We start from the raw sequence: 25,243 nt of genomic DNA, 5'->3' as shown, positions 1-25,243 counted from the left end.
CGATAAGGAGATCGAAAGCGAGCGACAATCAAATCTTACAATGCCTCTGTCAGAGCTTACTCGACTAATGCGTTATCGTTACAATCTTTCATTTCGTGTTCAGTATCGATGAAATGAGTTAATTGTTCATCTGATGGCTCGAAAGTGATTTGTTTGGTCGAGCAATCACTGGATCGAACCTAACGAGTGTGAACGGTATACCTGAGATAAGGGTTGTGTCTTACTTTCGCATACGCGCTGGGGATTTATTGTTGTAAATTGGCAAACGGTAAGAAAAAATTGGTCAAATGGTGCATGATATGGAAACATGAAGCAACGTCTTGATCTGCGAAACTTGACTCATCGAACATGATGTTTCGTGCATGCATGTAGTTCAATTTTGGACGCTTTGTTAGATAGAAACTGTATGGGATCTAGAAAAGTGTGCAATGTGAAACGTGCGGATATTCTAGAAACTTTTTTATGAGATTAAAAAACGCTGTGCGAGTACTGTGACCACAGTTGTTAAAAGCCTCATTGAGTAGCTGTAACACTGTAGACTGTTCGCATCGAGGCATAGTATTACATACCGCAGTAGAATGTTGAATCATTAATTGTGGCCACAGAAAGGTTACTTTGGAATATGGTACCCGATGAACTTGGAAAAATTGGGTTATCAGCGGTATTTAACGCTGAAGTACTAGTAGAGCTAGAAATAAATACGATGCAGAAATTTTCCAAAGTGAGCATGTATACTGAAATATTTCCGCGGTTAATGGGATATGTTGCCTGTATTAGTGCGAACAAGGATTATACTGCACCAATATCTGGAAATGGCATGGAACGGTAAATGGGCCATTTGTACAGGGACATATGAATTAACAGGTGAGTTAACTTATACATACAAAATATATCCAAATAGTTAGCAACAAACGAATAATGGACAACGCTTTTCGGGGATCGTCGTTGAACGATAGGCATACAACATAATAATTGCAGATAATAAATAATAGAATAACCACTGGTTCAAAATAGTATAAACATACCGTATTGTGCAGTCATTTTTTATAATAAAAAATGCTTACTTCGACCCTTCTGGGACGACAGAAAATAAGTTTCCATGATAAATTGATATTATATATACAAATTAAATGCTCCTATTTTACCGTTATTGACGTATTTAATTGTTCAAGTGTGCGTATCAGTTGGCGTGACATACTGTTGTGTTACGTTTTTTCTAGACTATGCAATGGATAAGAAGTTGAGTCGTGCTCTGAGAAAACTGGGCATAATGCATGTGCGTAAAGTGTCGTCTCAGATTAGCCTGTGCAGTCCGCACAGGCTAATCAGGGACGACACTTTCCGCCAAAACTAGTTTTTTGCTAAGAAGAGACTTTCTTCACAAAGAAAATATCATAAAAGCGGAAAGTGTTGTCCCTGATTAGCCTGTGAGGACTGCAGAGGCAACTCTGGGACGATACTTTACAAGCAAGCATTATGCCCAGTTTTCTCAGAACGCGACACATTTATAGTGCTGCTAGCAGAGAGAGTGACGTTTGTAACGTGTCTTCTCTTAAAACATGTCGTTTTTGATGGAAAGACTTTAAAGAATTTACCTTTATCGATATATACCATAAATGTTCCATTATATTAAGAACGCGTTTTCTTGGAACGGGTCAGTGACGAACAGCACTTTTTTTGTCCACTTGTGCTCGGTGTAAAGTGTGGCTAATTAATACTAATTGATTTATTTTAATTGATCAATAAACATCAAAGCCAACATTTTATCAGTTCGTTCTGTTTGGCAATTATCCACTTAATTTGTTTCACCGATTGACCAAAATTAAAGATTCAATTTAGCCGTCTCAGATATTGCGAAACCTGTGCACAGATCGATTTTAAATGACAGTAATAAGAGTGTACTGCAATTCTTTTCACGGATTGCTTATATGAATTCTTACACCTTTGCTATTTATTACCGTCTGGGTTAGTTTATTGAAATTTGTTTACATGAATGGAAAATTAAAACGCTTTCAATGCGGTGAGCTTTTGCGTTTTTTTTTTAATGCATTCGTTAATTTTAGTAATGTTAATGTAACGATATGTGTACCATTAGCAACTTATATCGTGTACACATAATCTTGGTTTTAATGAAAAGAAAAGGTTTCATATTGTGCAGAATAATTGAAATACAATGCGTTAAGGCTGTTGTAAATTTGGTCGATAATGTTAGATAGTGACTGAACTTGTGGATGTAACAGTTAGTTGCCGTGTCAGTTAAAGTGAACAAGATAGACAGGTGATTAAACTTCTTTTTGAGTTGAAGACGTGACTTGTGACAGCTATAGTGACGCGTTTATTTTGTTCCAATGAATAGCTGCTGCCGCAGTAGAGGCGTGTTGCTTAAGTTGTATACATTAATTGCATAAAATATTACTTAAAGCCCTTTATGAGAATAAAATATGTGGCCGTTAGTAGGCTGTCACGATTCACCGGTATATCGGTATATCGCGGTGCATGTCGTGAAAAAAATCGCACCGCGGTACGGCGTTGCCGCACCGGTTTTTTAAATATTATTATATTAGCACAGATATAAATACATAACATAATTATTTTGATATAAATATCGTTTTGAAAACTGTAGAAGCGATTCAAAAGGGCTAAATAAATAATCCGTTAATATCCAGGTCAAGCAAGCGCTTCCACTTGTAGATGTTTAACGTTCACGTTTAAAATACGGCGATGTATGGGTCCGTACCTATTTTGGAATTTGGGACCGATTTCCTTTGCAAATAAGTTTATAAGTATCCAAAAGATGTTTATTCTATTTCTTATTGTCTTTCCTTTGTATATCGATCGTCCAAAGCATGGCACTTCCGAATCATGTTATCTTAAGATTCTGAATAAGTCGAGGAAGAGTCAGAACGCTACGGATTTTCAATACTGGGCCCGCTGACTCCGCATTTTAAACATGCCCTTGAAGCGTTCGATTAACACAGATCGTTGTAACAGCTATTGTAAACAACATGGCGGACATTTTAGAAAAAGACGCGAAGAACAATAACAATAGCCATGACTACTTCTATCAAGTTTATTACAGTTTCTAGTCATACGATGATACCAGTGTTTTCTGATTATTTAGTTTAATAAAGTTTGTAAAACTTGTTATTCTGCTGTTTTCTTCACATATACATATTCTGTAAAATATCGCGGTACGTACCGCGATACAGTGTTGCCGTACCACGATATACCGCGGTACGCTCACGGCGTATCGTGACAGCCCTAGGGCCCGTTACAGTGACATTCTACGTCAGTTGTTTCATATATAGTGACTGTTTAGTTCAGTTCTAGAGACTTGATGAAGTTTACAGTGACTGTTTTGCAAGTAGCATTATAATATAAGTCAATTACATGATACAAAAATTTAAGGCCTTAAAATACGTGGCCGTTACAGTGACGGTGAGTATATAGATCTAAACAGTAGCTGAGCACGCTAAACAGTAGCTGAGCACGCTCTGGTGGTACAATTGAGTTACGGTGACAATAATATAAACTTTTACCGACACTTAAACATTATTTACTGTATTTGCTCTAAATGAGTTCCTTTCACCAGGCATGATGCCCCTTTTAAATGCCTTAAATTATGTGCTGTGTACTCATAGTTTTCTGTTTACTGGGACCCTTTATTGTATTTGTCGTTGGAAATCACCATGCAAGTTTCAACTGGAAAATGCTTAGTTGGTATAATCATTGTGAAATATTAGTACGTAGTGTGTCCCTTTAAGGAACATTCGTGTGAATACTGCTGTGAAGTATGTCCCTTCGATGAACGCTCGTTTCTAAATGTAGAAACTTCATGAACAATCCAAAATTTTAAATTCTGGATGAAAAGAGATGTATCCCTTGAGCAATGTCTCCGGAGATAGCAAAGAGATACTGCGATAGCTCTCGATTGTACAAAACCGCGGTGGGTTATTGAAATGTATTGATTACATCGGTCAACAATCGCTGATCGCGGTAATCTAGATCCAACATTTAGATGTCAATTTTCAACAAGTCCCATACTTTATATCTGTTGTTCAACGCATACAGATGGTTTATCGTTTGTTTGCCGGTTTTCTGTAGAGTTGTGTGTAGCCTATAGATGAGCGCGGTCACGGAACGCTTGATTGTCTCAATACGATATTGTCGGTTGAACCGGGTATTGTTTCAAACACGCTGCTTATTATGCTAAGCACACGTTTTGGAATGCGTTCAAAATTGAGTGAAAATATGGATCGAAATGTCGTTGGCACTAAACAAAAAATGTCAGGGTGTGTCGTTTGTGTGGTGAATGTGGGAAAATACTAGTAAGTCTAGGTACGAGAAAGGTGAATATACAGAATATTTATTGTGATTCAAGGTTTTAAGTGAATATTTACAGGTTTTAACGTGCACGTGGAAATGTAATGATAATTAACATATTAAAAGAATATAAATATTTGTGGAATAGACAGCATTGGTTTGGATTTTAAATTGTTCGCCTTTGGTCCAGGGCGACTACGAAATCGGTAAAGTAAAAAAAGTACAAACGTTCGAAATATTTAATACTTATCCAAATATGTGTACATTATGCTGCGTAAAGTCGACGGTGACGACTTTGACGACGGTGACGACAGTGACGCTGACAATGACGACAGTGACGGCGATGACAACGATGATGATGATGATGATGATGATGATGATGATGATGATGATGATGATGATGATGATGATGATGGTAATGATGGTAATGATGATGATAGTGTTGGTTATGATGATGATGATGATGATGATGATGATGATGATGATGATGATGATGATGATGATGATAATGATGGTAATGATGGTAATGATGATGATGATGGTAATGATGATGATAGTGTTGGTTATGATGATGATGATGATGATGATGATGATGATGATGATGATGATGATGATGATGATTGACTTTTGTCTATAAAGGCATCTTGGAACATGTTCGCATCTTTACATTTTTATATCCTTAAGATATAGTCTTAGATTACATTATAATATATATAACAACAGCGAACAGCTTTTTCGTGGAAATTATTAAAATCGTAACAGTTAAATAATTCAGACATCAAATTCTAGTTAACATCATATATCGTTTCAGTATAATTGCTTGTTTTAATTGGATTTGATATTCATGTATTCCCTTTATAAATTAATATACGATTGGTCAAGTGATCATGTGTAAATGTAACATGCATTTGTATATGACGATAAGCTTGTTATGCTTAAGTCAAAATAAATATTCTGTTCTGTTCTGTTCTGATAATTGTAAAATACGTGTTCGAAACATACTTCCTTGCTGGTTTTAATTGCTTATTGCAAATTGAAACCTGAAAGTGTATTATTAATTATGATACGCATTGACTTGTTTTATTTATTTTTGTTCAAACATATTGCATTTTTATCGCGCCTTAATTGAAACCAACGCATAATTGACTATTCATTAATTTGCTCAAAGCGATATTTTTCGCACTTTATTAAAGGCAATAAATAACGATCAACCAGACGATAGTTTGTCGCACGTGCTCATATTTCGCAGACGACTCGAGCTGAGAGTCACAATGTCACGTGACTGAGTTTCAAATTGAGATTGCTCAAAATTTCAAAAGGAAACGCCGCTTAATTACAACAGCTTTAGGGATTTAATGCATTCCTCGACGTGATTTTGACATTATCTGTCTTGTACATCGATGACAATTGAAATTGATCGATTATTTAATTTCTGACGGACGTTTTGACGTTTACAACGTTGGGTGGCCTGTCGAAAATCTCACTGGTATTTTTTTATTGTGGAAACAATTTGCTTCAACGTGATCGTAACAATTTATTATCAACAAACGGTTGATTGTTTTATTGTTAAATTGGTTTGAACTTAAAAAGTTTGCCTTGATCGGGTTATTTCGATCTGCTGCGGATTATCGCTTTACAAAGAGCTGAAACCGTAATCCGTTTACATGTAACAATTCTTCATTTAATATTCTTCTTAAAAAATAAAACACTTTTGAGGGATTAATTTATTTTTTGCTAAGTCTTACATATCAAATTTCCCTTATAATAAAATGTTTACGGGTATCAATGTGTTGACAGCTTATTATATGCGCGGTTTAAGACGTGCGTTAAGTAGATTTTGTAACCGATCGTGTATTGTTGCAAGTGCGATTTTAATTAACAGGATATACTAGTAGCTTTAATATCCTAAAAAATAAGCTACATAGCGGATACTAAACACATGTATCGTTATTTGTTTTTGTAAGAGTAATAAACTTTCATTAAAGTCTCATTGAAGTTTATTTAAGTTTTGCTATTCACACACATGTATAAATTAAATGCGATATTACTTGTATTCTTACAGCGAGTTGAATTTGTTTTCATTTCGATTTTTCAGAGACTGTTTAACTTTGATCGACCAGTCGTGAATTATTTAAACAGTGTACGGATTTACGATCGTCATCGATGATTGCAGCGATAGATAGGGCACACTATTATACGGATAATTCACCGGGGTAACTTCGGACGCTGCTGACCCGCTAGTGCCCTGGCATATTGTTCAAGTTTGACCCGCGTAAGACACAGGGGGACAGATGAGCCGTTGAATAACGCCGTGGTCTATTGTAGTCTACTATAAAAATTTCAAATTCAATTGAAGATAGAAGACCTTGTGGTTTCGTGGATATAAAAGGCTGAACCTTTCTTCATTTCTTTGTTAGTTCGCGTGATTCATGCATTGACGTGTTATGGTTTTATGTATGAGTCAATGAAAGTGATAATGTACAAATAATAGTCACTGACCATGAAGTAAAGTCCAATTTTATGCAAAAATAATATTCACGTAAGGCATGGTTTCACATGCCTACAGTGCTATATCTAAACTAGAGCTAAAATCACAGTGCTAAGTGTAATAATACGAGTAACACACACCGGCGAAGTGGTTCCTCCTTTGAATTTCTGGCGTGTATGACGTCATCGGTGACGTCACTATGGAGACTTACGTGAAGCGGACCTACCAGCAGAGGGCCCTCAAGGCGAAGCGCCTTGCCTCAGAGGACACGGAGAACTACCCATTCTGGGACTACAGGTAAGCGGTTTAGTAATGTTCGGTTAGTCCTTGTCGGCTCAGGTACTAGTTACTTCATAAAAGTATCTCGGGTACTTTTAAGTGTTTTTAAAAGTACGGAAAATATATTAAAACGTACCCTCTGAGTGCCGCTGCCTTTAAACTTATTTTCCATACCCAGGGTACATTGTAGCATACCAAAAAGTACCAGGGGTACTTTTAAGTAGTACCTACCCGACAACGGCAAATTTTGCTTAAGTTATAAACAATCCGATGTTCTATCCCGGTCTTTTTTATAAAAGTTTGTTCTGTAATAAAATAGTTATTAATAAGATAGTGGTGGCGTAGTGTCCGAAGAGCGATCAGGTGGCCCTGGGATCGATACCCTCTCTGTGAGCGCTCCATAGATATTCTCTTTTAAGACACTAATTTCTAGTTATACCCAGTAATGGGACTCAAGCGTGTCCGCATAAGGCTTTGGGTCTCGGCGCAATCGAGCTTAAATGAAATTAAGTAATCAAGTTGAAAATATATAAATGCAAACGAAATCTAAGAAGGGAATGCATAAAATACCGAAAATATGTTATCATATATTTGTTGCGATAATTGTAAAATTAATCCTCTTCGAAAATTGTACCGTCTGTTATGTTTACCCTATGATTTTTAATAGGACAAATCCATAATTAGCTTTATTAAAACTGATTGAACCCCGCAAGCCAAAGTTCTTTTACCAAACCAAACAATTGATATATGTGCTCTGTGAAAAAGGGGTTTAATGCATGTGCGTAAAGTGTTGTCCCAGATTAGCGTACGCATTCCGCACATGCTAATAAGGGACGGTACTTTCAGCTTAAAGTGGATTTTTGCTAAGAAGAGACTTTCTGTAAACAAAAAATTACCATTAAAGCGGAAAGTGTCGTCCGTGATAAGCCTGTGCTAATCAGGGACGACACTTTACGCACATGCATTAAACCACCTTTTCACAGGGCGCGGTTCATATTTTTAAAATTGGAAATGTCTTGGTGGCTGATCGATCGCCGAGAGCTTGAATTTTGACTCATCACGGATTGTTTATGCGGATGCAGTCTCCGTTATGCAAAATTGCATAAATTGCATAAATCGCAGGTCGATAAAATGCATTTCAATTTCACTAGCCAAAAGACGCATGTGTTCACTGGGTTTATCGATATAATCATTATAATGCGCTATTAAACACAAATTGGTAGTAATTTCTTTAATGCATATCCATTATATACAATTCGCATGAATAGCTTCATTTTAACAAAAATAATGAACGTATCCCTTAGGCAATATTTCATTTAGTTTATTTTCTTGATGGAATTTATGAGAACAAATTTTCTTTATCTTCTTAATGACTAACGCCTTTTTTTTTTAATTTTCGTGAATGTGCAAAAACACGTTCGTTTATGCAAAGACAGATTAAAGGCGATTGTATTTCAATATACCTGAATCACTTTTTCGCAGTATTTAATGTAGTGTATAGTGTTAGCTGTTTGGCTTGTTATTCGCTTGCCTAGCGTCTAGAAAAAAGTCCTTGGCAAACAGCGTAGACCCAGATGAGACGCCGCATGATGCGGCGTCTCATCTGGGTCTGCGCTGTTTGCTTAAAGGAATTACAGTAAGAAATTTTCTAAATATAGAAATAAATATACTATACCTAATTTTGAAAATAAATTGATCCAATTAAGAAGGATGGGAGAGTCCACTAGGCATAAATGGGTTAATAAACGCCAAGATAGCTCCAAGTCTCTTTTAAAGCTCTCATACGTGTACAACTTTACAAGCTCTCGTACATATCATATGTGATACGATACAAGCTCTCGTACATAACATATATGATATGATACAAGCTCTCGTACTTATCATATGTGATATGAAACAAGCTCTCGTACATATCATATGTGATATGATACAAGCTCTCGTACATATAATATGTGATACGATACAAGCTCTCGTACTTATCATATGTGATATGATACAAGCTCTCGTACATATCATATGTGATACGATACAAGCTCTCGTACTTATCATATGTGATATGATACAAGCTCTCGTACATATCATATGTGATATGATACAAGCTCTCGTACTTATCATATGTGATATGATACAAGCTCTCGTACATATAATATGTGATACGATACAAGCTCTCGTACTTATCATATGTGATATGATACAAGCTCTCGTACATATCATATGTGATACGATACAAGCTCTCGTGCTTATCATATGTGATATGATACAAGCTCTCGTACATATCATATGTGATACGATACAAGCTCTCGTACTTATCATATGCGCAATCATTTTAAACCGTGTCGCCCATAATAGTTTTCAAATCGTATATACAGGTCACGTGGTATTTTAAACCCTATTTATGTTTAAGAATGGGAATTAAATTGTAAACTTGTAAACTTATGCCACACCACATTCAAATGTACTTTAAATAATGAAAACAGTAATAGTTCTGTATATAGACACACTGTAAGATTTCTTAAAGAGAGGGTATAATGGTAGATAACGCCTAACCTTTCGACATTTGATACCTTTTTCTCAGTGGAACGAATGGAGTCCGCTTACCTTGCTGTCAATATGTCACAGGCACATTATACGGCTAATGATTGTATTTTCAATCTTAAAATTGGAGTTTTATTCAACAAATTATTCACCCATTATTGTTCACAGAGATACTATCGATTTCACCTCTATATCGCGTGACATTAGGCCTCTAAACGCATTGCACCCTTATTCATATGAAAACCGAACTCATTGAAGCGTACGCGTCAGAGAAAATGTTATATAGCGAATATTACATTGTTCAACTGGGCGTGTCATTATCTACGTTCGCAATAATACCAAGCCTTTTAACACCGAACAAATTATTTTCATTTAACAAATGTTTGACTGAAACGATTTTTTTTCTGTTGAATGCTTTGTTCACAGGTTATTGTTATGTAAAACTTCACAATGAAATTCTGATTGTTTTATTGCACTAAATGAGCTAGGCCTACGAACATTTTACCAAGAGGACAATGTTTTTTATGAAAGGGATATGTTTATGCCGTTCCTATGTAAACATTTAAAATAAATAATAAACAAAATGGGTTACATTTGCTGAGAAAATAAGTAAAGGCATTTAGCTATAAAAGTAGAGAATCCTTAATTTCGGATGTATAGTCTCTTAAAAGCGTCAAAAAGACGATCAATATTTTATCTTATGGATGCCCTCATGTGTTTACAAATGTCACCAAATTATCCCCTGTATGACCTTATAATACACATAAGGAGGGGTCGCATTTTGAACGACAGACACCTCAGCTAATCAACGAATAAACAACAGCCGCGTTTTAGACAAACATTTAAATTCAAAATTGCTAAAATACTGGCCAAATCCCCGCCTGTTTAAATATCTTAAACTTTATCAAGTAGATATAAGTCCCACGATTGACTTTGATTTATTTATTATGTTAGGTAAACATGCTTATCGCAATTGTTCACGATCACAATTGTTCTCTGGTATTTGTGTGTATTGCTAATTCCAATGTTCTTCCATTGTTATTTGATTGGTCTGCTAGATAAAGTTGTAAGTTAAAGAAATATTCGCATACATTTAAGGGCTTTGCTCATGTAGGTAACTAACATTCTTTTAGATTTCTGAGTTTTTATGTAAATGTGGATGTGAATGTGGATACATTACTTCAATAAATATCAATAAAGGTAAGTGGAGAAAAGCATACATTCATCTGTCATCGAAAATAATTAACCATCTTCCATTTTAATGCTAAATACGGATTTCCAAATAACAATATGTCGGATACTTAATAACAACAGTTGGTTAGTCGTTTCGACTTTCAGACTTGTCGAGTCGATCATTTAAAATCCACGTATAAGTAATGCATGTATGCATATGCACTGATTGCTCCACAAATGTCAGACATATATTTCTGCAAGGCTGGACGTGTTCGAAATCGGTATTGGTTTCAAAAAAATAGCATTACTTGTGAAAATAATAAATGGCTATTTAAACATTTTATGCCTAGCGTCTAGAAAAAAGACCTTGGCAAACAGTGTAGACCCAGATGAGACGCCGCATGATGCGTCGTCTCACCTGGGTCTACGCTGATTGCTTAAAGGAATTTCTGTAAGAAATATTCTAAATATAGAGATAAACATACTAGACATCCCTAATTTTGGACATAAATTGATCCAATTGAGAAGGATGGGAGAGTCCACTAGGCATAAATGGGTTAAACATTTTATCAACTCATTCAGCCACGTGGATGCTCGTAAATGCACTCGAATTTTTATATTTTAACTTATCGTTACAACTTTCACTTGTTTGAAAAGCTTGACTCGATAAATACGGCATCGTTGATGGCCGCGTTGTTTCATTTATCTTGATTTAAATGTCAGCACCGTTTGCTTAGACCGTGTTTGTTTCACGAAAGCAGACTTGTTTCGGTCAATACCAAGCGTTTCAGTCGCCAGACCTCTCTCATGAGTGACTTTGCATGTTTGAATACTCTAAACGTCTCCGGATGGTCGGGCAGCTAACAGAGAAGCAGTGTACCGCTCATTTTTGCAAATTTGAATTTGACAAAAACGCCATGATATATATCAAAGGTTTTGTAACAAATAACAACGTAAGCAAACAAGCAAATTATGCTTTCTCTTGTCATCCGACATGGGCGTCAGTACTCATCATATGAATCACCATTTTGTGTTCATTTTAGGTCCCGACGTGGTAGTTGCTCAACTTCCGGTACTTCGTCGTCCACATCTTCCGGTTGCTCCTCCTTTGATGGTAAGTTATATTTTTTTAGAATTACATATGTTTTAATTTAAAACTTCCTAAGTATGATTCAAATATCAAGTGTGACATTTTATTATATATTATTTTTACTTTATTATTACGTATACCAACATGTGCGTGAAATTTAATTATTTCTTACTCATGTTTAGAAAGCGAGATAAACCTTAGTCATATTACGAATACGCTAACGTTAATTGGGTTTTGAAAATATAAATATTATCACAGTTCACTGTTGCAGTGTTTATTTAGACCTTAGTACAAGCCGCAGAAAAGTTTCCCCCGGCAAATGTCAATTTCAACGGCAAGGACAATTTTCGGAATGATGAATACGTTATCATATGAGAGAATGCTTCTTTTCCAGGAACACTCAGTTAAAATCAATATTTGTTGCTATAGTCCGCAGCTCACTTTATTCCTAATCATTCTTGCTATTCTTTTCAATACGATCGAATCCATTTGTCGCCATGTTTGCGCTTCGGATTCTTTCGTCCTTTTTCGCTGTATTTCACGAACTATACCGATCGATGCGATTGGTCAGACGATCGATTCCGAGTATTCACGGAAATAACGACTGTGACCCTTTTGTTGAAATTGACAGAAAATGGCGTATTTAGTAATTAAATATTTATGATTCTATTCTCACACGCTCTTCATACACATTTCTGATGATTGTTTTTTCAAAGACTTGATTCAACGGGGAGAGATATTCAACGGGGAAAAATGTGTGTTTCGCACTTTGTTATGGAAAACACACGTGGTATTTTAGAAACGCTTTATATTTTATTTAAGACAATTGTTATTTATTATGTATCATACGAGGGTCGCACTGGCGTCAATTGTTCAATGATTGATTGTGCTCTAAAAGGAATATGATGTTAGTTTTGGATTATATATCATGCTTTAACAGTAAGTGAATACTTAACCCTTTTATGCCTAGCGTCTAGAAAAATGGCATTGACAAACAGCGCAGACCGCATAATGCGGCGTCTCATCAGGGTCTACGCTGATTGCTTAAAGGAATGTATGTAAGAACTTTTCGAAAAACAGAAATAAATATACCAGACATCACTAATTTTGGAAATAAATTGATCCAATTTAGAAGGATGGGCGAGTCCAGTAGGCATAAATGGGTTAAATGTTGAAGTGAAACCAATTTAGCTGAAACGGTCGTAAAGTTTCTATTCTTTGACTTCATTTACTTAGTGATTTGCAATTCCTGTATAAATATCATTTATCTGTCATTTTTCACTAACGTATCGATATGTATACTGAACGAATATGAAGTGACCGAAAGATACAATAGAAGCCAATAAACGCATCGCTCTGAGAAAACGGGGCTTACTGCATATGCAGTCCGCACAGGCTTATCACGGAAGACACTTTCCGCACTATCTGGATTCTTGCTGAAACGTGACTTTCTTTAAACAAAAAATACCATAAAAGCGAAAAGTATCGTCCCTGATTAGGACTTCAAAAGGGATAATACTTTATGCACATGCATTAGACCCCGTTTTCTCGTAGCACGACTCATTTCCATTATTTTCAGGCAGCAGTATTTCCTCCCTGAGCTCAATTCGGGGAGCCGATAACGTCAGTATCGACTCTGGCAGCCTCGGTTCCGACTCGGACTCCGTCATGCTGCCTAGCGACCCCTACCGGCTGCAACTGCACTTCCTCGTTGATCCACGTGAGGTAAATTAAGACGGGAGTTTAAAAAAAAAACATAATTGTGCTTTAAAGTGTAACATATATCCGTCGCGAAAATTGTACATGTGCCCTCTAAACTTTTTATGTAAAACATAAAGATATATCTAATGCGATATCAAGGGAATGTTTATTACACAAGTATTGAACTCGATGCATTTGCGATTATTTAAAAACAAGTGAAAACAAAAATCAAGTTCTTTACATATTACATGCTTAAGTTGTCGTCTGTATTGTGTATATACTTGTTCCACATTCGAGCCACATATATACGAAAAGTTGAAAAAGAAACTATAAAAATATATGCCATTTTTATATCTGTATCCTTGCTTTCATAAGGTCTTGCCATTAGCCAAGCTGTACCAGCCCGTATTGAACATGATAGACCAGGATCTGCATATTTTCAACGTAATCGCCAATACAGATGACGAAACGGTGAACCAGTCATTTTGTCAGCCGAAACCCGTCTCGCGCATGCCCAGTGTTGCGATGATGATATTCCTGAGCGAAGAAGGACCGCTGGGTTATGAGCGCGTGCAGACGGCTAAAAGACGATTCGAGAAGTCACCGTGGAGATTCCACCATTCGGAACACGTCGGTCAAGGGAAAATCAACTTATATCCGTATAATAGCTCGGACTATTTTTACACCTCGGAAGAATTACCGCTTTGGGCCGTGCGGATGGTGCACTGTGGAAAGGAATCACTACGCATTGTGCTATTTACGAGCGAGGAGTCATGGGCTGATATGCTCGAGTTTTATAAATTAATCATCGGTTACGAACCGGACATGACACGTGACGATTTCTGCATGTTCACCATTCATTCTCGAGAACATTACAACGTGCAATTCGCGTTAAAGAAACTCAAGGGAGAGACTCTTCCGCGACCTTTGCAATCAGTAAAACTGCAATTTAAAGTGCCGGATGTGGGTAGCCTGGTGCCATTGTTCCCAAACGTGTGCAAACCGATCTCGGACAATCTGTGGGAAACTAAGGATCATGACGGAAACGTCATAACCATCGATGTCGTCGGAAAACACCATGCAAAATCGTCAACGCCGACCGAAAGTGCGATGATGACGTCACGAGCACGCTCGTCGTCACGTTCATCACGCTCGTCACGCGGTTCAGTGAATTCAGACAAATCCGTGCAATCGTTCACCTCAGTGACATCATCTTCTCTGTCGTCATCAGTGACCAGCGAGAAATCTCTCTCGCTAAGTGACGTTATTTCCGTGACAACGCCGGAAATAGAGGATCGACCACCGGCGCTTCCACCACGTGTGCCCCTTAAGAAACCCCCAGTAGACCCACCTTGCGTACCGGAAAGACCCAAGCAGAGCCTGGTGGGCCTTAAGGGCTTCTACGTATAGAATTCTTGCTTAGGATCAGTCGACCAAAATTGTGACAAGAACGCGTTACTAGCTAAAGAACCCGTTGTAAAATGATATTGAAGTGTTTATAAATACGACGTATTTGCGGTCAGTCGTGGATATTTTCTTTTACCAGTGTCTGAAAATCAACTCCGACTTCAGAATACCTCTGTTATTTATAACAACAGTATTACACCAGAGATGGTAGGCAGACGAGATTGATTCGTTTTGCTTGTCATTTTTATATCTCGATATTTGCAAAGGCCTTTTTACCTGTAGCCTGACATAAAGTATACTATATTACATAGTTCTTACGTTACTCAAAACACAATTTGTACGAGTACTTTCCCTTGAGCATTGGTGGATTTCGAATCTAACGATTACTGCTCAATGACTATTTTTGCGAATAACAATTGTACGGATATGTGCTTCTATGCTATCAAATACTCACTGTGCTAAAAGCAATTTAATAAGTACTAGTAATCTGACCTTTTTCTTTTTCTGTTATATGTAATTTATATTTGGCATATATATTTTAGTTAAGAAAGTTCATGATTGGTTGGTACAATTTTTACGGGTTAACATAATGTGTACATGTAATGCCAATGCCGGTAAGAGGTGACTGTACAAATGGTTTGGATGTATTCATGAATGTCTCATTTTTTGGTCGATTGCGTCTAAGTGAAGTATTAATGAATCCACACATTCGTTGATCTGAAAACATGTGCTTTCTATTTATGTTTGTGTTTATGTACATATGTTTGTTTGGATCTCATAAATGAATAGTTTGTGTTAAATAACATGTAAAGGATATTACATACACGCACATTTATTGATAATTTTAAACTGTAGGTTTAATAACGTTAACAAACTTGTAAGGACAAAATATTCATATAGTGTACACATAAGTGCAAATTACATTCCTCATTTTAATAATTTTATGAACATTAGGTTAGTGCTAACAACAATGTAACAACCATATAACAATGATATTAAATGATGGGCATTGTAACAAATCTAAGTAAATACATATCTACATGTTATCAGCATTTATTGTATTTTGTCAATCAAAATAACAGAGTGTGTATTGTAAAGATGTTAATCGTAAATATGTACATATTCGTGGAAGAATCTTGTAAAGTTTGTATAAAAGCATTCTATGCATTCTCGTTATTTTGTACGAGCTATCACCTTTGCATTTGTCACGCACGAGTGTGATTTTGTACATGAATAAACTATATTTTGTTAAATGAGTACTGTATTATATCAGTCGAAAACAAAAAGCATCCAAAACCGCATTCACTACCCTACTGAACCAAAAGGATTGTCAAAACGGAGACAGAAGGAACAAATGGCAGAAAAGTTAAACGTTAAATGACACAAACGATATGCGATTTTTTAATTATTCGCACAGAAGTTTTTCGATTTTAGTGTAGTTAATTGGCTTATAAACAACCACTTAATGTTTTAAGAGTGTCTATAAAACCACAATAACTTCTGGCGGGGATGAAAACTAACTTTTGGGCTATGTTTTCTTTCCCTTTTTCTTGTACAGAGGGGGCATTTGAGGTTTCGCCACAAATTATAATAGTTCATACCTGTAATTCAGGTTGATTGGTTTCTGTAAAAGCCATGTACAAGATCGACGCAGGATTGTCTAATGTCTGTTAAACAACGATATTAATGTAAAAAGTATTTCGATTATAACATGGTTTGCTAACAATGGCATTTTAAATGAGATACATGTTTTTCACTACATGTTCTGAGCATCTTTTCATGTCGTTTGTTTCGACGTTTAACGGCAATACTTTGGTTCCATGACAAGACAATCATCCCATTAAGCAAGTTAATGACGAGTTTGAATATTTTGCAGCATAATTTATATCACCATGTATTTTTAGATTCTGGGTCATTGCAAAGATCAAATCCCGATCATCGTACTCCTCTATGCTATCGTTCTAAAACAGCGCATGGATATTGAAATCACTTCCGTCAATAATTTTGATCCGGTCGTAGGGTTCAAATATATCAACGCTTGTTTACACCTGAGCCTCGCTCTATGAAAATGGGGCTTAATGCATGTGCGTTAAATGTCGTCCCAGATTAGCCAGTGCAGGCCGATAGGTTTTTCGTTTAAAGGAATTCTGTTTTAAACGGAAATCTAGTCTTTGCGGAGAGTGTCGCCCTGAATAGCCTGTGCGGACTGCACAGGCTTATCTGGAACGACACTATACGCACATGTATCAAGCCCAATAGTGAGGCTCATGTGAAAGGATTGCAACCATCGACCCTCATAATACACCGATTATAATTCGAATAATTTAAACAAGTACAGTTTTTTTACTCATAAGCCTACACATTTTTCTTGAGCGATGGCTTTGACTAAAGGTGAGGGTAAGATCATTTAATTGTCGACTGATTTACAATTTTAATTTAATAACATGCTCATAAATGGACGTATACAATCTTGAATTTTGTTTATAGCCGACAAGAACTCAAAGGGAAATAACCTCAATATCCAATAGACACTGGTAAAATCGGGTAGTGTCCCTTTAGACACTTTTCTCGCGTACAAACGCAGCAATTTTAGAACACATTGCGTGCGTGATTAGAGTAATAAGAAAGTGAAAAGTAGATTGTCATCCGATCCATCGCCCGAAAACACTTGTAAATTTGGTACAAGATTAGAAAGCCTATTTTAGTTTTCTATTTATGCGAATATAATTGACACGAGAGCTATATCAAAATGTTAAAACTGAAAAAAACGATATTCAATAAATGTATTTTTTATTTGTTTCAGAATTCAAAATTATTTTGTACGTAAGTTTTTTTTTTCAATTTATTCCATCATAAAACTAACTTTTGATGTTTTGTGTGCAACATCTGGTAAACAGAACAAACTTGTAATATACTCTTTTCTAAAAGCGGCATCGGAAAAGTTATGTTCATGCTATGAAATTAATTACCGTTACCACCTGTTGGTGATTTCTTTATATGGAGAAAAGCTTTGTTCGGATAAATTCTTTCAGACAATACATATGCCATACTATTTACACTTCGCAGGTAGTAAGGAAAGTTAATATAGAAGGGACTGTTTTGAGAAGACACGCATGGTTTTAAATTCTAATAAAACCTGACTGGGCGTATAGCAAATTTTATTGTGATGCCTCAGTGACACGTGACAGCCTATAGACACAATGACATGCGCGTTGACGATGGCACGTGCACACTGATTGAATAACGTGGGCTGGAATATGTGACACGTGTACAACCTGAATACCAAAACAACGTTATAGCAAATGGCGATAATGGATTATTTAATAACTTATTTATAAGAAGTAGCTAGTTATTGATAACAGTTATAACGTAACAAAGGAATCTATCAATAATAAAAATCAAGCAATATGATTAGGATAGAAAGCGGCATGACGTGTAGACCCCTGTTTTTCTCGTCACAAAAACCCAATTTATTTATCAGATATCAACAATATTAAACATTCCATATTTTTGCACCGCACGTTGGGGTCCCGATTACTTCCGCCTTAAATTTGGCTCGTGTTCGTTCATGAATGTTCGGGTGTTTCGACAATTAAGTTCAAAGCTAACATGCTAAAATGGAATTAATTTCTAAATAATATATTTTGAGGTTTGAGTGCGAAACTATTCTTTACAGCTTAAGAAAAGCTACAATGGTGCCACGCTTAACACGAGATTTGTCTTATTAATGTGTAAAAATTTCAGGACAAATCATTCACCTTTCTTATGAATATGTAACGAAATAATGTAACGCTGTTTGGTTTGTTATGTTCAGATTACAATTTTCGAAAGGCTCAGTTAAAGTTGGATGGGAGAAGAAGGTGAAACATCTGAGCCGTGCTCTGTGAAAAGGGGGTTTAATGCATGTGCGTAAAGTGTCGTCCCAGACTAGCCTGTGCAGTGCGCACAGGCTTATCAGGGACGACACTTTCCGCCTAAACTGGATTTTTGATGAGAAGAGACTTTCTTTAAACGAAAAATATCAAAAAAGCGGAAAGTGTCGTCCCTGATTAGCCTGTGCGGACTTTTTCCAAGAGTGTGAATCATATGGTTTTTAAGAAATTCACAATGATGACGTCTATGGTGACGTCTATGGCGACGTCTAAACAAACATCGACGAATATGGTACTCTACAACATTGGCATTCCGCGATACCGCAAAAACATATTTGACTATAAAAAGTTACCGAGATAGATTAGCAACCGATTTAAATGCGTCTATTTTTTCATTTTTAATTTGATTGGTCCATAAAAACGGTTTCTGGACAGTTCAAATGTCTACACATTAAAGGACTATAAACGGTGTACTAAATTGACACAAACGAGGTAACACTATAAATAAAGAAATTCGATATTAAATCACGACGAACATCGTCAATCAAAGCAGTCGCTATAGGCTCTTTAATCCTCTTATATCAATATATACGTAAACCTCAACGAAAACATTTCATGACTGGTAACACAGCGCAATGAGTTGTAAAGATTTAACGCGATAAGATTTAAATATAAGAACTCAGGTAGATTTAAATACAAGATACACCATAAATACCCGGATAAATACGCAACGAATCCTCTCATCGCTGTGGGAACTGTCTACCCCATCTGTTGCGACGCGGGTAAATCCGAGTATCGAACATACTTATACCCCTGTCATTGTGCGGCTTATAGGCTGGAGTGAGGGTATAGGTCAGCTGTGTTTTCCTTTGATTTTATACACGAGTCAATCAAGTGTTGTGATAAATACAGTCCATAAGTCTCATCCAGCCTTCCCACGAAGATTTCTACCGCTCTACCACAGCTTAAAGCTCATATATCAAAATGTTAAATGCTACTTGAATCCCATGAAGTTATATAACAATTTCTCTATATCCTCCCCTGAATGCTATTATAAGGACGATATTTCTCAGTAATCCTGTACAAGAGACTACTTGAAGACCGATTTGCACTCGACACCTCATCGTCGAATACTCACGACCTCGTTCTGGGTAAAGTGTGTTAATGAGTATTCACTTTCCTCCTTAACTGAATTTTAGCTAGGAAAAGACTGCCTTTAACAGAAACTACCATAAAAACGGAAATTATCGTCCCTGATTAGCCTCTGCGGATTGCACAGGCTAATATTGGTCAACACTTTACGCACATGCATTAAGCCCTGTTTTCCCAGAATGAGGCTCAATTATTCCGATACACTCCAGATGAATTGAAAGGTGAGGACTGGGTCGAACGTGGGTATCCGACGATGTAGGGACCTGTTCATTGAAAGAAGCTGGACTCTCATATAGCGACCGGTATTTACAAAGAATAGTCCTTTAAAATTAATACCTACACTTAGTTTTTGTATTTTTGTTGTGTATTTGTGCTTTGTATCATGTAAATTTGTTTAGTGTTAAACAACTGTTCGGCGATTTTTTTTCCTGGCCCCAAATAAAGAGCCTTGTGAGCCTTGATAATGTTTCCCTACTGCAGGTGCTGCTTAGGTGTCCCTTTTTATACCTGTACAATGCATTTGTTTTTAAGACACTCTTGGTGTGATTTCCTCTAACAAGTTTCCATTTTTATAATCCTCAGAAAGCATTTAGTATGTGTCATGCACTTACTCCAACGAAAAACACGAGTTAACTGTTAATAATATAATTGTTATATTATTATTCCCCATAATATTTGGACATTTGATATACACATATTAAACAGGAGTGTGATTCTTATGTACAATTTGAATTGATGCTGAATATTAGCTGGCTTAAATCGCTTGTTTTATTGTCTCTAATAACTGTTTAGGAAGTTGAATGTGTCGAACAACAAAAAGAGTTTATGATGTTTATTTCACACATGCATTTATAGCTTGTAATATTTTGACAGTGGAACGTTTGCTTACTTAAATGCAATATGAAAACAGTTCTTTACTCCTTTTTAAACCGACTTACACATACTAGTATTCGAAAACTGGGAACGCGGTGCATGTTTTATTTTATGACACATAGTTGTGATTTAAGTACTTAATGATTGCTAAGAAAAATATTATGAAGAAATTATTATTTTGCCGTTTTTTTAATTCATCAAAGGAGATGATTAAGCTTGTATTAGGGTTTAATAAATCAAGCACAGATTAAGGCTCAACCAGTTGCCTGGTGGGGATTTCCTAAATCCCGTCCATGCGGATCATGCGACTAATTCTTTAGCGAGCAATCTCAGATAAGTGGCTTACAGTCCGAAAGTGACAGGTATATTACAAATTTCACACGGAAGGAAAGTACCTGACACTAATGCTAATGGTTGCGAGCTATTTAATAATATCCATGCCGATGTTTGTTAACCGATTATTGCTCAATGGCCGGGCGCCGATTTGATACCCGGCCGCTAAATAATAAGTTTCAAATCGCAGTGAAAATGAAGCAACGGTCATTATTTGACCATAAAATTGTATGAAATATCTGAAAACACTCCATTAAATGTATCCACACTTATCCCCATCGGGCATGATATTTTATCAGTACCATGATACAGGCTACGTTCCGGGCTCCACGACCTCTAAGTGCCATTCCCTCAAATTGAGTCTTACATCAAAATATTGACAGATGAAATTGATTCTTAGTAGCGTTAATTTCCGACGGTTAAAGGGATCTTTTCACGGTTTGGTAAATTGACAAAATTGAAAAAAGTTGTTTCAGATTCACAAATGTTCGTTTTAGTTATGATTTTTGTGAGGAAACAGTATTACTGAACATTTACCATAGTCCAATATATCCATTATATGTATCTTTTGACGATTTGAAAACCTAAAAATTATAAAGCGTTGCAACGCGAAACGATTGAATAATTTGGAGAGTTCTGTTGTGGTCGTTTAAATTTACGAAACTACGAAGATTGCTTATATAAGGTATTAAATACTTAAAATGTGTATACCCGGCGGAACAGCCGAGAGGGCTAATGCGTTTTTACTTCAGACTAACTCCAGGACTCCGGGGGTCACTGGTTCGAGCCCTGGTGCCTGCTACATTTTTTACCTTTTTAAAATTTTATTCTTGATTTTTTACTGGAGCTTTTAAGATCCAATGTTTACATTTATCAATATAAAGCATTTAATGACAAACTTCAAAATATGCCAAAATCTGTGAAAAGGGCTCCTTTAAATGATACTTTGAGTAAACGATTGATAATATTTTTAGCAGTCCTTTGACCAGTGAAGCCGTCTGACTTAATTTCATGCGTACGACACATTTACATAACATTTTATGATTTTTGTGTACACTTTCTGGAAGAATCACTGTGACGCTGTGAAAGCGTGTTGCCGCCTATACGGGACCGGTTTCGTATGTGTGGTAATTTTCAACATTTTCGTATGTGTGGTAATTTTCAACATTTTCGTATGTGTGGTAATTTTCAACATTTTCGTATGTGTGGTAATTTTCAACATTTTGGTATGTGTGGTAATTTTCAACGCATCTCATGAGTATCGTTTATTCTTTCAAAATACACTCGAGAGTTATTTCATTTGAGCCACGCTTTGAGAAAACGGGTATAAATTCATGTGCTTAAATTGTGGTCACAGGTTAGCTTGTGCGGTCCGCACAAGTCAGGGACGGTATTTTTCGCCGAAACTGGATTTCGCTCATAAGTGACGTCCTTTAAAGAAAATATACAATAAAAGCGGAAAAGTGTCGTGCCTGATTAGCCTGTGAATATTGCACATGCATGAAGGCCTATTTTACAAGAGCGAGCATTTAATGTGTATTTCTGTGTCTTTACCACTTAGCAGTAACAACAACTGGTCGTAAGATACTTGATGAGACAGGGTAAGTATGTCTGCTTGTGATTCATCGGCATAGTGATGCGGTTGCGTTGATAAAAAGGCCAAAACGATAATGGCATCGTTTGAATTAACCTCGCCAAACATTAGGATAGGTAGATTGTTTTTTCGTATTTTCTCATTCCCAATTATTGTTAGAATATGCAACGAATGCAAAGATCTCTATATATCCTTCGTTTCAGGTCTTTTTTAAATTTTAATTTAAGTTAGTTAATGTGATAATATCTATCAGCAGTAATGGCAAACGTAATTGTTTATATAGTAAATATGTTCGATTTACGCAAAAATGACCGAAAACTCAGCCTAAAATGACGAATACAGTTTTGGGTCGGAACCTCAAAATTGGGTCGGGCGGGCTTAGAGGAAACAAAGAACTATTTCAGTAATGCCTAATTATGGAATCGGCCTTTGCCTTGTCTTATCAAAGGTTGTGACGAGGATGTTCAATTAGGATTTGATTGAATTGTCGAATATGTACACTTTAAATTGATGTGGTGCGTGCATTCAGTTTGTTCACGAAATACTAGTGGACACCACGGGACAGAAAAAACAAGAGGGCATGAAAGGCCAAAAGTCGCTCACCGGAGATTCAAAGGAACTGACCTGTTCAGTTTAGCCCAATATGTCATTAGAACAAAATGTTCTTACCAACTTCCATGACTAGTGAACACCCTGGCAGCCATGTTTTTGAACAGATCAGAATCATTTTCATACACATCAAAGATATCATTTTAACAAATTTTCTGACAAAGTTTCATGAAGATTCATGAAGCCATATAAGAAAAATGCCCCGTCCTCTGGTGACCATGTTTTGCAAGCAACTGGAACCATTTTCGAACTTGTCCAAGATATCATTGGAATGCATTTTCTGACAAAGTTTCATGATGATTGGACAATCAATATGGCTTCTAGAGTGTTAACAATGTTTTACTATAGCTATATAAGGAAAAATGTCACGCTCCCTTGGCGGCCATGTTTTTCCACTAACCGGAACCATTTTCGAACTTATTCAAGATATCATTGGTACAAATCTTGTAACCAAGTTTCACGATGATCGGATAATAAATGTGGCCTCTAGAGTGTTAATAAGGTTTTACTAAAGCAATATATAGCCATAAAAGAAAAATTTCCCGCCCCCTAGTGACCATGTTTTTAAAGCAACCGAAACCATTTTCAAACTCATCCAAGATATCATTTGGACAATTCTTCTGACCACGTTTCATGAAGATCGGAAAATAAATGTGGCCTCTAGAGTGTTAACAAGGTTTTACTATAGCCATATAAGGAAAAATGCCCCGCCCCAGGGAGCCATATTTTCAACCAACCAGCATCGTTTTTGAACTTGTCAAATATATTATCGGGATGAATCTTTTTACTAAGTTTCATGAAGATTGGACAATAAATGTGGCCTCTATAGTTTTAACAAGATTTCACTATAGCCATATATAGCCATATTAGGAAAAATGCCCCGCCCCTTTGCAGCCATGTTTTTCAAGCAAATTTAACAATTTTCAAACTCATTCAAGATATCATTGAGACCAATCGTCTAACCAAATTTCATGAAGATTGGACAATAAATGTGGCCTCTAGTGTGTTAACAAGGTTTTACTAATGCCATATATAGCCATATAAGGAAAAATGCCCCGCCCCCTGATAGCCATGTTTTTAAAGCAATCGAAACTATTTGGGACAAATCTTCTGACCAAGTGTCATGAAGATCGGACAATAAATGTGGCCTCTAGAGTGTTAACAAGATTTTACTATAGCCATATGTAGCCATATTAGGAAAAATGTCCCGCCCCTTGGCAGCCATGTTTTTCAAGCAAATGTAACCATATTCAAACTCATCCATGATATTATTGAGACCAATCTTCTGATCAAATTTCATGAAGATTGGACAATAAATGTGGCCTGTAGAATGTTAACATGGCAAATGTTGACGCCGCACAACGGACGACGGACGACGGACAAAAGGCGATCACAAAGGCTCACCATGAGCACATTGTGTTCAGGTGAGCTAAAAACAAATGAATAAAATTACTGAAATTAGGTTATTATAAAAAGTGGCGCTATGAATTAATCCTTTCTTGAAAATTGTATCATGTGCATATAATTAATACTTTCTCGAAAACTATACAATGTTTTTAGAATTTATTATGTCTCGAAAATTGTATCTTGTGCTTAGAATTAATGTTTGCTCGAAGAATAAAAGCGGAAAGTGTTGTCACTGATTAGCCTGTGCGGACTTCACAGGCTAATCTGAGACGACACTTTTCGCACATGAATTCAACACCTGTGCGTAAAGTGTCGCCCCTAAGGTTAATCAGGGACGCGACACTTTCCGCCTTGACTATTTGTTAGTTTAGCCGAGACACACTTTAAACGAAAAATTATGTAAAAGC

The 25,243-nt window shown here is 36.4% G+C and overlaps 1 protein-coding gene across 2 annotated transcripts; it reads left to right on the top strand.

The window, feature by feature from the left end:
• The first annotated feature begins 712 nt into the window (after nt 1-712).
• Nucleotides 713-16,249, top strand: LOC127836516 (protein FAM124A-like). 2 transcript variants are annotated; one of them, XM_052363160.1, is made up of 5 exons: nt 713-864; nt 6,419-7,108; nt 11,842-11,912; nt 13,468-13,613; nt 13,965-16,249. In XM_052363160.1, exons 2-5 carry the CDS (start codon nt 7,011-7,013, stop codon nt 14,997-14,999), a joined length of 1,350 nt encoding a protein of 449 aa, XP_052219120.1. In that variant the 5' UTR covers nt 713-864; nt 6,419-7,010; the 3' UTR covers nt 15,000-16,249. The 2 variants fall into 2 exon arrangements, with proteins under 2 accessions (XP_052219120.1, XP_052219121.1); XM_052363161.1 differs by lacking the exon at nt 713-864 and adding an exon at nt 4,159-4,338.
• The last annotated feature ends 8,994 nt before the right edge of the window (nt 16,250-25,243 follow it).

Source organism: Dreissena polymorpha, chromosome 6 (genome assembly GCF_020536995.1).
Source record: "Dreissena polymorpha isolate Duluth1 chromosome 6, UMN_Dpol_1.0, whole genome shotgun sequence".
Lineage (NCBI taxonomy): Eukaryota > Metazoa > Mollusca > Bivalvia > Myida > Dreissenidae > Dreissena > Dreissena polymorpha.
This window is presented reverse-complemented; position numbering and strand designations above follow the sequence as displayed.